The sequence below is a fragment of the Marmota flaviventris genome, chromosome 7 (assembly GCF_047511675.1).
Source record: "Marmota flaviventris isolate mMarFla1 chromosome 7, mMarFla1.hap1, whole genome shotgun sequence".
Classification (NCBI taxonomy): Eukaryota; Metazoa; Chordata; class Mammalia; order Rodentia; family Sciuridae; genus Marmota; species Marmota flaviventris.
In genome coordinates, this window is record NC_092504.1 from 143,040,459 (window position 1) to 143,054,452 (window position 13,994).

At 43.7% G+C, this 13,994-nt stretch overlaps 1 protein-coding gene across 2 annotated transcripts in view; it reads left to right on the plus strand.

The window, feature by feature from the left end:
- The window catches only part of Bbs7 (Bardet-Biedl syndrome 7), a 37,856-nt gene extending 24,677 nt beyond the window's left edge, over window positions 1–13,179 (plus strand). For both annotated transcript variants that reach the window (XM_071614734.1, XM_027955861.2), the window contains 7 exons: window positions 1,795–1,860; window positions 5,163–5,302; window positions 7,002–7,166; window positions 9,740–9,849; window positions 9,954–10,057; window positions 10,182–10,305; window positions 12,875–13,179. In XM_071614734.1, coding sequence (XP_071470835.1) covers window positions 1,795–1,860; window positions 5,163–5,302; window positions 7,002–7,166; window positions 9,740–9,849; window positions 9,954–10,057; window positions 10,182–10,305; window positions 12,875–13,008 — 843 coding nt within the window. In that variant the 3' untranslated portion in view covers window positions 13,009–13,179. The remainder of the gene's footprint in view (window positions 1–1,794; window positions 1,861–5,162; window positions 5,303–7,001; window positions 7,167–9,739; window positions 9,850–9,953; window positions 10,058–10,181; window positions 10,306–12,874) is intronic.
- Window positions 13,180–13,994: the final 815 nt, after the last annotated feature.

Genomic DNA, 13,994 nt, shown 5'->3' on the forward strand with positions numbered 1-13,994 from the left:
GTCGCCTCCTCTGCAGCCTCTGGGCAGGCTCCTAGCACTCCACAGACAGGCGTCCCCAGCTCCAGGCTCCAGAGGCCAGGGGTCCCCAGCTGCTGGCCGTCAGTCCCGTCCCTGGCACTGCAGCTCTTGGCCTCCTGCTCCTCTTCTCTGCCTCCCACTGCAGACGCTGTGGCTGCCACCGGGAGCCTTCCTCCAGCACCAACCTCACTGCACCTTCCCTTTCCCAAAACCTTTTAAGGATCTTGTTTCTTGGTGGATGTGGATCTAGATTCCCCCTTCCTCAGTGTGGTATAGGAAACTCTTATGCCTCCAGCTCATCCCACCAGCCGCCACCACCCTCACGCACATAATTTCTGTTGAATTGAAGTTCTTAAGATGTCTTAATTGCTGTGGGTGCACACATCCTGTGCTGGGGCACGGTCTTTCTCTCCCCGAGCTTCCTGGCCGCCCTGCTTTTTCATCCAGCAGTCATTCAATGAACACGTGCCGCACAGAGAGCCCGTGACAGGTCACAGAGCTTTGACCTGCAGATACCACTTTCTGCTGCCTGGTGCTGGACCGAGCAGTCTCCACCAGCCGTGTCCTGAGGAAGGCCAGGGGAAAGAGGCCCAGAGGGGCTGTGGGGAAGGCCAGCCCGAGCAGCACTAGGGTAGCGGTGGGTATGTTTTGAAAGGGAGGAATCAAAGAATGGGCAAAGAAAAAAGCTCATAGCTATTTGAAGGAAATATTTTAAAACCTTCCTTCATGTTCCATAAGAAGGTTATAGCTTCTTAGAAAATTTATTTGGAGACTTGAAACATAAAAGTAGGGGAAGCTAACATTCCTCTCCACACTCATTACCTATCCAAGCATGTGCCTCACCCCATCCCCTCCTGAACCTAGTCCCAGACAGTTTATCTCTTTAATCTGTATTATTTTATCCATAACTACTTCAGCACATAATGGCATTTGTTTTTAATATTTGTTTTTAATATTTGGTGTATTTATTTTTAAATTGATCTGTCCTTTCTGTTCACTGAGTTGAAATGATTTAAAAATGAAAAAAAAAATGAGTTTTCTTTTTTATATTAACATCCTTTTAATTTTTTTGGTTATTTGTTAAAAACAGGAAAATAGCAGTACGTGAAAATTGTATATAAAATATTTCATATTGTTTTGTTGTTGCAATTTATGCACCTAGGTATCTTTTTCTATTTTTAATTGTTTAATTTCAAGTAATTACAATATTTGAAGGAACCATTCCAGTTTAATTCAGCAAACATATACGCCAGGTACTGCGTTGTTTGCTGGAATCACAGAGACAATATTTTTATCTTTTCTCTGCAAGTATTTGTGAAAATCAAAGGCATTGGTCCACATGCTTTTTAAAGTAAATGTTTGACATTTGCATTGTTGGATTTTTAGAATGAACTCTTGATGTTTACAGGTTTTATTGTAGGCTCAAAGTAGAAGGAGCATGAGCCTTAGGGTCTTAGAAAAATTTGAATTCATTTCATCCCTGACTAGTTTTGGAAAATTTCCCTAACCCCTCAGTGCCGGTTTCTTTATAGATGGTAAACATTTTTATTGATGATGTTTCTGTGGTTAAAAAGCTGAATTCATGGGACTGGGGTTGTGGCTCAGCAGTAGAGCACTTGCCTAGCACGATTGAGGCCCTGGGTTCGATCCTCAGCACCACAAATAAATGAATGAATGAACGAATGAATGATTGTGGTGTGTCAACTATAACTACAAATATTTATTAAAAACAAAAACCTGAATTCATCATTTTCCCCAACTTTGAATTCTTTCCAGTCAAATGACAACTTTCTTCTCGCCACTTACCGCTGCCAAGCAAATACCACACGGCTGGAACTGAAGGTAAAAGTGTCCAACATTGAGCGGCCTTCCCCTTGGCACACCCGCGCCTGAGGTCACCTTCCCCTTGGCACACCCGCGCCTGAGGTCACCTTCCCCTTGGCACACCCGCGCCTGAGGTCACCTTCCCCTTGGCACACCCGCGCCTGAGGTCACCTTCCCCTTGGCACACCCGCGCCTGAGGTCACCTTCCCCTTGGCACACCCGCGCCTGAGGTCATTCCTGTGGGTTGGACTTCTCCCTGCTTCAGCACCCTTCAGTTACCAGTTGTAAAGTTATTGATCGTAAAGTTCCCGGTAACTGGGATTTTTTTTCTGATTTCCCTTGTGAAAAGTCTCAAGAGGATGTAAAAGTAAGGCTCCCACATCTTTGTCACCAGCTTCGTGACAGTCCTGTCACTGGCCACCACAGGTCACTTGGAAGCAAATGCAGGACATTGGCAGTTTCCCCTGTGAATACTTTGTATATATGTCTAAAAGATGAATACTTTTTTAACAACAAAAATGCTATCAGCAATTTTTAAATAAGTTTCTTAATATTATCACTTAGTGTTCAGATTCCACTGATTTTTGTGATCCAGTCGTGGTCTAAATGAATCTGATTCATGAGCATTTCCCTGATATTTTCTTGTTGTCTAAGTTTTACCCATTGCACTCCAGCGATTTCATCTTAGTATCATCTATTTTAGAAAACACTTGTACAGGTTTTCCTTAGCAACTTAGTAACAGCCATCTTTGTGATTTAATATTGAGCATAGCAGACAAATTTATATTAGTTATTTTGTGTTGGGAGGTTTCAAAATTTTTTAGTTTTGATACACCTATGATCTAAAATGGAAGGACTGTTACTTTTCCCCCTGGTGTTGATCTTTGTAAGTATCCTTTTATACATAGTTGGCTGTGGCTCAGAGGGACAGCGCTGGCCTAGCGTGTGTGAGGCACTGGGTTTGATCCTCAGCACCACATAAAAATAAAATAAAGGTATTATGTCCACATACAACTAAAAAATAAATGTTAGAAAAAAAGAAAAATTGAAAACTAGGATAAACTTATTTCTAGAAGATTTTACTCAAGCATGTTGTGTAAGTGATCATATTATGCCCCTTTTATTGTATGTCACTAAGCAAGGCTGCACCAGTAAATTTGAAAGCCGATCTGAAAAATTTTTTAAAACTATATTCTTTTATACAATTGGACACAATAATTTTAAAGTTCAGAGGAAAAAATAAATGCCTGAAAAGAGCCAAGAAAATTATGAGAAAGAAGAAAAGTAGGTGGAATGTGCCTCGGCAAGAGAGGAAACGTGAACATTAACCAAGCAGCTGGGCCGCGAGGAGCCTGCCCGACCCCCAGCTACGGGAGTGCCAGCCAAGGGGCTGTGTCCTGCTCCTTCCAGACCCCTGGGCACTGGGGAGAGCACTGCCTCCAGGGCACTGGCCAGGGTGGGGTGGGGATGGTGGGCAGAGCAGAGCGCCTCCCAGTGTAGACAAACAGGCTCTGTAGCAGACAAGGGTCTAGAAAGAGAGCCCGCACGCGTTTGCGGGAACTTAATGTGTGACATCTCTATTTAGGGAAAAATCAGATTGCTATTTCTATTTAAAAATTGGTATTGGCTTAATTGGCATTCATCTGAAAGAAAAGTATGTGGATTTGGGGGTTATTTTTCTTTTTTTTTTTTGCGATGCTGGGGATTGAACTCAGGGCCTTGTCCAAGCTGGGCAAATGTTCCACCACTGAGCTACACCCCCAGCTCCTAATGAATTTTCACCTTTTGCCCTGTGTGACAAATTCAGATGAGTTAAGTACTTAAAGAAGAAAATTGTCTTCCAGACACTAGGTAATCATTAATGAAAATAAAAGCAATCTGTGTGTTACTATAGAGAAGATCACTGAATAAAGAAAATAGGCAAGGAGTAAAGATGGGCAGTTCTCAAAAGAGAGAAGCAAAAGAGCTAACAAGAGAGTTTTGCCGCGTTATTGGGAAATTAAACCAACATAGCAAAAATGTGGCTTCTGCTTCTCCAACAGGTAAAAAATATTAAAATATCAAAAACATCATCTCTAGGTGACAGGGATGAGTAAAAGGTCATGATTAGTCATGGTTGGTGGACATATACATTTTCATAGCCATTTTTGAAAACAAGTGATAGGGCTCCTCGGGAGGATCTTTTAATAGCAATAAAGTTCCAGCACCCAGATGACTGTGTGGTTAGCTGCAGCCTGGCTTAGAGAGGAGTGAGGTGGAACTGAGGGGAGTGCTCCTTGTTGATGGTGGGTTGCGTGTTGGCTGGAATTCCTGCCTCAGCTGTCTGCTTGGAGCGCGGTCCAGGGAAGAGCAAGAAGCAGTTAGGTCCTTTGTGTTTGTGTGTCTCTTAACTAAAGTGCTACGGGAGGAGATCCGAAAAGAGACACCCTTGGAGGGCCCACATTTATGCAAGGTGGGACAGGTGTGAGTGGGCTGGGAGGGCGGGAGCGCACTGCAGGGGAAGGAAGGGCGGGGAGAATTGTTTGTTACGGTCATTATTAAAAACACAATTTTCATATAAAGTTGTTATATTTATTATTAAAGCTCGTTTTATTAAGGAGAAAGTTGTGCTGCTGCTAGAAACTTACCCTTTAAAAGTAAACCCCAAATTGGATTTATAAGTCCTGTTTTCTTTCTGAATTTTTACTCATTGTCTTTCTTATCCTTTTTATCTTTTATCTATGCCCATTTGCAAAAAAATCTTATGTTAGGAGTTCTGAGTTCTTGGGGCATCTGGGAAATATGTTTGCGATGGCCTGAGAGAATATGTATTTCTCTGCTTTTAGAGACAATCAAGAATTGGGCTTTTGGGAAGATTTCTTTCTGTCAGTAAGATTTTGTAACAGCAACAGTACGGTATACCCCATTCCTGAGAAAATGTTGTGTCCCATGAGTTATAGTTATTTTGAAAACTCATTGATCTGTTCAACAAAAATGTCTAGATTTTAAGTACTTTTCTTATGAACCTTGTAGAACATGCTCACACCTCTTTTCAGGTTTGACAGAATTGTCCGTGGGAGTGTGGGTCTTGTCCTGGAGTGGTGAAGGGCTGGGAAGAGTGGACAGGCCAGCTGGAGTGTGTGGTGGGCAAACCCACAGGTCGACTTTGCACGACTGCCAGGGTTGGTTATTCTGCTGCCCTGTCGTGGGGAAGAGAGTCGTTGCTTAGTAAAGTGTCAGACTAGTGCAGGGCAGTCAGGGCAACCTGCTGACCTGGTGAACATAGCAGGTTGTCGTGCTTCTCATGGACGCTTTTTCTCTCCTCTCTTGTGTGGCCTCAGATCCGCTCCATCGAAGGCCAGTATGGCACACTTCAAGCCTACGTGACGCCAAGAATCCAGCCCAAAACCTGCCAGGTGCGCCAGTACCACATCAGGCCCCTCTCTCTCCATCAGAGGACGCACTGCATTGACCACAGCAGGTGGGCAGAGGAGGGGCAGCGGGCTTTTCAGTTACTTACACTGTTCACATCAACTTGCTTTATCTTTCTTTTTTCGTAATCTATTTTTAAGTTGCAGATGGACACAATACCTTTATTTTATTTATTTTTATATGGTGCTGAGGACCGACCCAGGGCCTCACACAGGGTACACGAGCACTCTACCACTGAGCCACAACCCAGCCCTGTTTTATTTCTGTAGTGTATATTCTGGTAGCTTTTTCTCCATTTAAAAATTGACTTGTGGTTTAATAGTTAGGCATGGGTTTAATATTCCTAATAAATATAAGATTTTTTGCTCTTATTTTCGAAGCTGTTTGAATTGAATTTTCTTGTCCACCCCTTTCCTGCCAACCTGAGATGACTAGGGTAACCGTTCTCTCAAACACCTACTGTAAACACATCCCATTTAGCGGCTCTGTGTGAGCAGGGCGCTGCTGCTTAGCCTCACACATTGCATTTCCTCCTCTTGGCTTCAGGGAATACAGGTAGAGATAGCAGGGAGCATGGTGCCCATTGTTTCTGATTTCCAGGGAGAGCACCTTCCTGTGAGTAGATTTTCAGGACAGGAGAACTTGATCTTGAATGGCAGAGAAGAGAAAGAGATGGACAGTCACTGAAGGCTTTCTCAGTGCTGTGTAGTCTGTGTGTGCTTATGTCTTGTCACTTACCTTATAGCACTGTGTCTCCACTTTACAGATGAGAGATGGAGGCCTGGAGAAGTCTGTAGCTTCTGATGAAGAGCAAGAGCTGAGATTTGAGGCCAAATTCCAAGTTATTTCTATTGCAGCTTCTAACTTAAAAAGTGATTTAAATAAAATAAGAAGGAAATTTCTTAAGGAAGCCTTGTGGGAAACAAAGAAAATAGATGTTTGGGGACATCTTCCTGCTCGAAGTCGAGGTCAACTCGAGTAGGGGCAGCGGGGTGTGCTAGAAGGAAGAGCACACTGGGACAGAGGCTTGGGTCACAGTGTGTCCCCATGTGGCTTCAGGAAGAGAATTTCTCTACATTTCAGATTGTTCATCTGCAAACGAGAGAACTGGTTTGGATGATCTTAAAGATCTGTCTAGCTCTTCCTTTCCTTAGCTATTCTGCATCCTGTGAAGTTCCTTCTGAACTTTTCCTTCCATATGCTCTGTGTTTTCTCACCCTTTGTGGTTTCCCACTTGGCTTATTTTAAGCTTTGTGATTAATTTTCAGACCCTTGTTACTTTTTTGTGCTGTTGCGTGATAGGAAATGTTCCCACATCCCTCTAAGGCCGGGCTTCGTTCTCTAACTTGCCTGGTGGCACACAGCGAGACCCGGCTTTCCCACCCTGCCTATCTTACTTGAAAGCCCAGTTCCTTCCTTCATATTAGGCTGATTCTTTCCCTAGGGAGATTCAGATGTGAGTGTCTTCAGTTTATATAGTAGAAATACTAGATGAACTTTTTAATAGTGAGATTGACCTGGTAGACCTTTTTTTTTTTTTTGGTGAAGCTTAGTGTGATGAAAAAGGGCTATTTGCATCTAGCACAGGTTCAGGTATAGACCTAAAATCCAAATGTATGTCTTTGTAATGTGTGATGTTAAGAAGATCCGTGTTTTTCGAGGTACTTGTTGGGTACCGTTGGAGAGCCCTGCTGGGCCTGTGCCCGTGGTGCTGTGACATGCCACTCCTGTGTGCATTTGCCTTGCAGACCCATGAACACCCTGACGCTGACAGGCCAGTTCAGCTTCGCTGAGGTCCACTCCTGGGTGGTGTTCTGCCTGCCTGAGGTTCCGGAGAAGCCTCCAGCAGGAGAGTGCGTGACCTTCCACTTCCAGAACACCTTCCTGGACACCCAGCTGGAGAGTGTCTACAGGTGCGTCACACCTGCTGGGGTCATAGGCCACGTCCGGCTTCTATTTTTTAAGGCAGGAGTAATTTACAGGTCACAGGATCAAAAACCTGTGCGTTGAAGTGACTCTATTGGACAGCAAATAGGGTCAGTGAGGTTGGGAGAGTGATTAGGAAAGATGGGTATGCACAGATCAATACCTTTTCTAAATTCCCAACAGGAACAAGCATCATTTAGAAATAGTTTAAAAGGCTCTTTTGGAGGAGGAGTAGTAATGACGACAGAATGTCCACAGGAAACCTGCAGGGATATTTTTAGATCGCACATGGAGAACTTGGATGAAGAAAGAAGGTGTGCTGTGGTCACCCACAGGAGGATGTGGCCAAACGGTCCTTCCCATCCCAGTTCCAGCTGGATTTCATTCCATGGGAACAGAAATGGCCTTGGCTTTGGGCTGCCAGCTGCGGCCTGCTGGGGGGCTGCCCACTGCCCTCGTGGCTCCTCTGCCGCAGCTGTGCCCTGTCCCTTCTAGGGCTTCTCCCCACCCTGCTCTACACTGGGGGGCTGGACTCCGGTCTCCCCTCCTGCCTCTGGGTGTGCCTGTTTCTTGGGCGAAGCCAGCCTGTCTGCCCTTTGATCCCAGAGTCTTCACGCGCCCACTCTTCCACTTGTTTTTGTGGGTCTCGCTTCGTGGGCTGGGGGCCAGGGCTCTCTCTTCCCTGCCCTGAAGGACGGGGTCCCCTCCACTGCCTGGCCCTTCACCTGGGAACCAGCCTTTCTAGTCCGCCCTGTGGAGGTGGTCCTCCAGGGAGCAGTCAGCCACCTGGCCTCGCCGCTCACCCCATGCACGTGGCAGGATCCTGATGAGCGGGCTGCCTTGGCTCTTTACCTTCTGTGATTTGACATTCATTCCTCAACAGTCCGACTCCCTCTACCCTCAAGGCTCAGTCCAACAGCTACTTTTCTGAGGACTTCCTTGATTATTTTCTGTTTCCATAGTATTTTTTTTTTTCTTTGTGATACTGGGAATTGGACCCCAGGCCTAGTGCATGCTGGACAGGGTCTCCCCCGCCCCGGTATTTTATTCTTACCTGTCTTTGAGATGTATTGTTGTTTAACTGAAGTGTATTTTTTGTGTAAGCTTGTCTAAGTTCCACGATATCCTCATGGGATTTTTAATTGTCTCTGTTAATAGCCTCCCAGCACCTAACATGTGGCTTTGGATACAGTAGGTGCTTAATAAATGTTTTTCAAGTTCCTGAATAAAATGCCTGTATTTGGAGGTAGTGTAGAAGATTTGGAGGCAGGCATAATGAGGTTCAGCTCCTATATTCATCAGCTGTATTAACCCTTTGAGCTTCAGTTTTCTCTTCTGGGAATGGAAATAGTAGCACTTACCTTATAGAACTGCATGACAGTTAAGAGGATAAAGCACGTAAGTCGCTCCTCGGTGCCTGGCACTGGGGGTTTACATTCATCACCTGTTGGGCTGGGAGACAGGTGGGAGTGCCTGTGATTTCTATAGCACAGTTCGGATCAGAATGTAAAGGTGTATTGTTCATCTTTCTGGAAAAAACAACTTGCATTTGCCTACAAGTAGTCTGTACGGATGATCTATGTGGACGAAGGCCAGAGGAAGAGACCTCATGAAATATGTGAAAGATGGCAGGTATTCATTAGGAAGCTCTGGTCATCACAGTGAGGGACCAAATGCAAAAGTCTCCAGTAACTGTCTTGGGCACAGCTTGACCTGTGGCTTAGGGGATGCCATCAAGATGTGACCCCTGTCCATCCTTCAGTCTGCTTGTCTCCAGCTGCCACAGAGCCACTGCCTCCCACCAGTGCCAGTGACCACACTCCCGGGCTGGAGTGTCGTCGTTCAGTCTTGAACCCCTTGGTGGGGCGTGGGCCGTGTTGCCAGGTGCTTCCTCCTGGCACCTCAGAAGCGGATGGAGGCAGAGCCACTGAAATTGTGTGGAGGGGGCAAGAGACCGCACGAGTTTCTCAGAGGAAACTGAGGGTCCCGTGGCCAGCAGGGCGGTGGATGCCGGGCATGGGTAAACAGCAGAGTGACTCTTGCAGGTTTGATGTCAGATTTCTTTTAAGGATGAAACATATAGTCATGTTGTCATTTGTGTGATTACATCAAAGAAAACAGTTGCCTGTGTATGTAAGTAGGCGATTCTAAGCGCATTTTATATATGAGGCAGCTGTTGGAAGTGTTGATGACACAGAAGAAAACTAGTTTTAAATGAAGTGCTTAGATACATTATATCTTAAAGAGGCATTTGTCCAGCATGCTTAGCTTTATGAGTGTGTTCAGAACTGACTCAACAGAGAGAACATGATTCCATGTGTAGGTATGCTTTATATTAACACTGTCAAGATACCTAAAATCAGATGGAATGTAAATAGTTAACTACTAGTCACGGGATGTGTGTGGATATGTATTGACGAAGCTATTCCCGTGTGCAGCTTTATTCTTTCTTTTTTTGTGGTACTGGTGATTGCACATACTAAGGCAGCACCCCACCCCTGAGCTACGTCCCCAGCCCTTTTCTACAGCTTGTCTTTTTAAAAATGTATTAATTTTATAGAAAAGGAGAAGGAGTTTTTAAATCTGACAACATTTCTACAATATCCATCCTAAAAGATGTGCTTTCTAAAGAAGCTACAAAAAGGAAAATTAACCTCAACATATCATACGGTAAAAAAAAAAAAAAAATCTTTCTGATTTTGTGTAGTTGTCTTACAATGATAATGTTTCTGATGAAAATGACTTATTTGGTTGTACCTGGCAACTTCTTGCAGAGATAAATGAAGTATCCGTCAGACACACTTTAATGCTGATCCACCCAAAGCTGGAATACCAGCTCCTCCTGGCCAAGAAGGTGCAGCTGATCGATGCTCTGAAGGTAAGTGTGTGTTGTGGGCTCGTGTCACTGTTTTAAAAGTGGGATTTCTGGAGTCAGAAACACTTCAGTGTCCTGTTGGCTGAATTTGAACACCAAGGTGCTTCTGTTTTTGATTTTAAATAAGGAATTGCAAGTTCATGAAGGAAACACAAACTTCCTGATACCAGAGTACCGCTGTATCCTAGAGGAGGCTGACCACCTGCAGGAAGAATACAAGAAGCAGCCTGCACACCTCGAAAGGCTCTACGGTTAGTGCCCTCTTCTAGAATACCTGGCCAATACCTGGCCGTGTACAGTTAGTGCCCTCTTCCAGAATACCTGGCCGTGTACAGTTAGTGCCCTCTTCCAGAATACCTGGCCGTGTACAGTTAGTGCCCTCTTCCAGAATACCTGGCCGTGTACAGTTAGTGCCCTCTTCCAGAATACCTGGCCGCGTACAGTTAGTGCCCTCTTCCAGAATACCTGGCCATGTACAGTTAGTGCCCTCTTATAGAATACCTGGCCGTGTACAGTTAGTGCCCTCTTCCAGAATACCTGGCACTAACTCTTCCAGAATACCTGGCCGGTACAGTTAGTGCCCTCTTCCAGAATACCTGGCACTAACTCTTCCAGAATACCTGGCCGGTACAGTTAGTGCCCTCTTCCAGAATACCTGGCCGTGTACAGTTAGTGCCCTCTTATAGGATACCTGGCCGGTAAAGTTAGTGCCCTCTTCCAGAATACCTGGCACTAACTCTTCCAGAATACCTGGCCGGTACAGTTAGTGCCCTCTTCCAGAATACCTGGCCAATACCTGGCCAGTACAGTTAGTGCCCTCTTCCAGAATACCTGGCCAATACCTGGCCGGTACAGTTAGTGCCCTCTTCTAGAATACCTGGCCAATACCTGGCCTGTACGGTTAGTACCCTCTTCCAGAATACCTGGCCAATACCTGGCCAGTACAGTTAGTACCCTCTTCCAGAATACCTGGCCAATACCTGGCCGGTACAGTTAGTGCCCTCTTCTAGAATACCTGGCCAATACCTGGCCGGTACGGTTAGTGCCCTCTTCTAGAATACCTGGCCAGGTTTCTTTGCCACTGGCCGTTTGCCAGGCGGGAGGAACAGGCGAAAGATGATAGCGGTCCTACGCCAGTGACAGCAGCCATTGAACAGAACACTTCTGTATCTTGTCAGCTAGTTTTAAATCGTATTTTTACTTGAAAAATCCTAGTAAAAATTCTTAAGTGAAATTATACTGTGATGAAGGACCATGGTGTAAAATGAACCTAACTCATGGAGCACAGCATGATAGATTCTTCTCACAAATACTGCCAGGTTTTACTGCTACTATAAAATATTTTTAAGTGCAGCTTTTATTATTTTTAGGCAAAATTGAGTAAGGGACATTTATATCTGTGTCAGTTTACAGTTTAAGCTTATTTTACTTTGGTGGTGAGAAGCTGGTTGTTTCACAGATCTACTGAAAGAAGGAAGAGCAGGTGGAGGAGAGGGGCAGGGAGGGAGGAGAGGGGCAGGGAGGGAGGGTGCGGTCCCTGAGCCCAGTAGGCTGCTGCGCCGTGGGGTGGGCCTTTACCCAGCACTCGGCCGCTTTTCTTACTTTAACTGAAATGAGACTGAAGGGTTTGTTGTCTCATTCCCAGTTAGTGGCAAAGCCTACAGTGGAACCTCTTCACCCCAAATGCATGCTTCTACGCTGTGCTGAGTCTCCGCAGTCACTGGAGAGCCAGCTGATTCCAGCCCATGTTGATCCCGAAGCCTGCCTTGCCTGAATTGATGATGTGCCAGAGACTTTCTCACAGACAGTTGTATATACACGTGTATATACAAGTATATATATGTGTGTATATATGAGAAAAAAATTTTTTGAGACAGGGTCTTACTAAGTTACTGAGGCTGCCCTCAAACTTGGGATCCTCCTGCCTCAGCCTCCTTAATCACTGGGAATACAGGTGTGCACCAGCACACCTACTTAATATAAAATATTTTAATGTTTCATACAGGGTAGGCACAGGATCTCTTTTATCCTTAAAATAACGTATGGAATTAGTACAGATCTACCATCTCTTATAGTGACTTCAAAATCTAGAAATTAAAAACGAAAGCTTTTTGCATAAATTGTTTGACAATAAATCTCACTTAATCTGAATAAGTTAATGACAAAACCTGATTTAAATGGACATGAAGTTATTTCTGATCTTACTGTTCTTAGTGCAAATATTCATCCATGTATTATGTGGCAGAAGTAGTATCATATTATGAGTTGTTGCCACTAAGGCCCCTTGGGTTAATACCATATATCCCATTAGGGATATTCCTTAAGTGTGAAAAATTCTGAAATACATCAGGGTTTTGGATAAAGGATTGGTAGCATGAATTATTCTTGTTTCATATCTTTAAAAATTAAAAGGTGAGATAATTTTTCCAGATCTTTGAACCCAAGACTCTTGACCTGGAGGTCAGCATACAGGTTCAGTATTTCAATTCAGATAAGGCTGCTAAGAATAGGACCTGCTGGGTGGGAAAGATGGTCACTTCTGATGTGATCGATGCCAAGAGCATTTCAAAGATGGTCAGCAATTGACTGAACTGAATTAATAGCTCAAAACCAATTAAGAAGGTTATTAGCTTACTATGTATATCTGGACACTTGCTACAAAATCACCACAAAATAATGTTTAAAGCATCAACCCTTTTAGGTTTATGTATGTTAAATGATGGAATTTCAGAAACGATTATCAGGCAGTTACTCACTTTCATTAAATACGTTGTTCTTGAAAGAATGAATCAATATTAAAACATTTTTTTTTTTTTACAGGTATGATCACCGATCTTTTCATAGATAAGTTTAAGTTCAAAGGCACCAATGTGAAAACCAAAGTACCTCTCCTGTTGCAGATTCTGGACAGTTATGATCAAAATGCATTGATTGCTTTCTTTGATGCTGCATGAAAGATAAACAGGGCAAAGTCCCAAAGAAGTGGTCTTTTAAACAAAATGTTAAAGCCAAATTACAAGCCAGCTTGAAATAACTAAATATATTTGAGATACATTGACTTTAAGCTTCTGTTTCTTTTGAAAGATGGAACTGTTTAAAAATAAAGTCTTATTTTTAAAACACAAGTAGAATGATTATGAGGGATATTAATGAATTTGGGGCAAGTAGATGTTTTAATTTTTAAATTGAGAAATTTGTATTTGGAAGCAGGTATGGTGGTGCACAACTCTAATCCCAGCTACTCAGGAGGCTGAGGCAGGAGGTTCAAAAGTTTGAGGCCAACCTCAGCAACCTGGCAAGACCTTTTTTAAAAAAAGGGTTGGGGATGTAGCTCAGTGGTAGAAAGCCCTTGGGCTCAAACCCCAGTACTACCAAATTAAAGAAATAAATAAAGTAGATTTGTAAACTACTTTACAGATTTCAAAGTTTTTTTTTTTTTTTTTTTTTTTTTTTTTGTATCTTACCTGGTTTGATCTTCGCAATTCTTTTTATATATTTGCAAACCTCTCAATGAAGTTACATGGTTAAGCTGGTTCTGCACCTGGTTTGTGTCCTGATTCCTGTGTGTCATCAACCAGTGGAAATAACCTACCAGTGATTTTTTTTTTTCTGGGAGTTGGAATTGATTTGCCGCTGATTTCTTTTTTGCTTGGGGACATTTTGTGACCCTGCTGCAGTTGGTGAAGTGCTTCACTTGGCTCACTGCTGTCAGTGGAGACCAGGGAAGTAAGTGGGGCTCAGGATGGAGGGATCATAACTGGCTGCGCTCTCCCCAGTCCAACTCTCCAAGTGTGCACCTGAAGAGTGACGATTTTCTACAGTTTTCTTGCACTCAAATCCACTAACTTCATTATATATGAAGGAAAATAGCATTTTCAAGCTACATAGTTTGGTTCATTAATTCTTATTCATTTGGGGGGAATACTGTATTTAAAGGTTT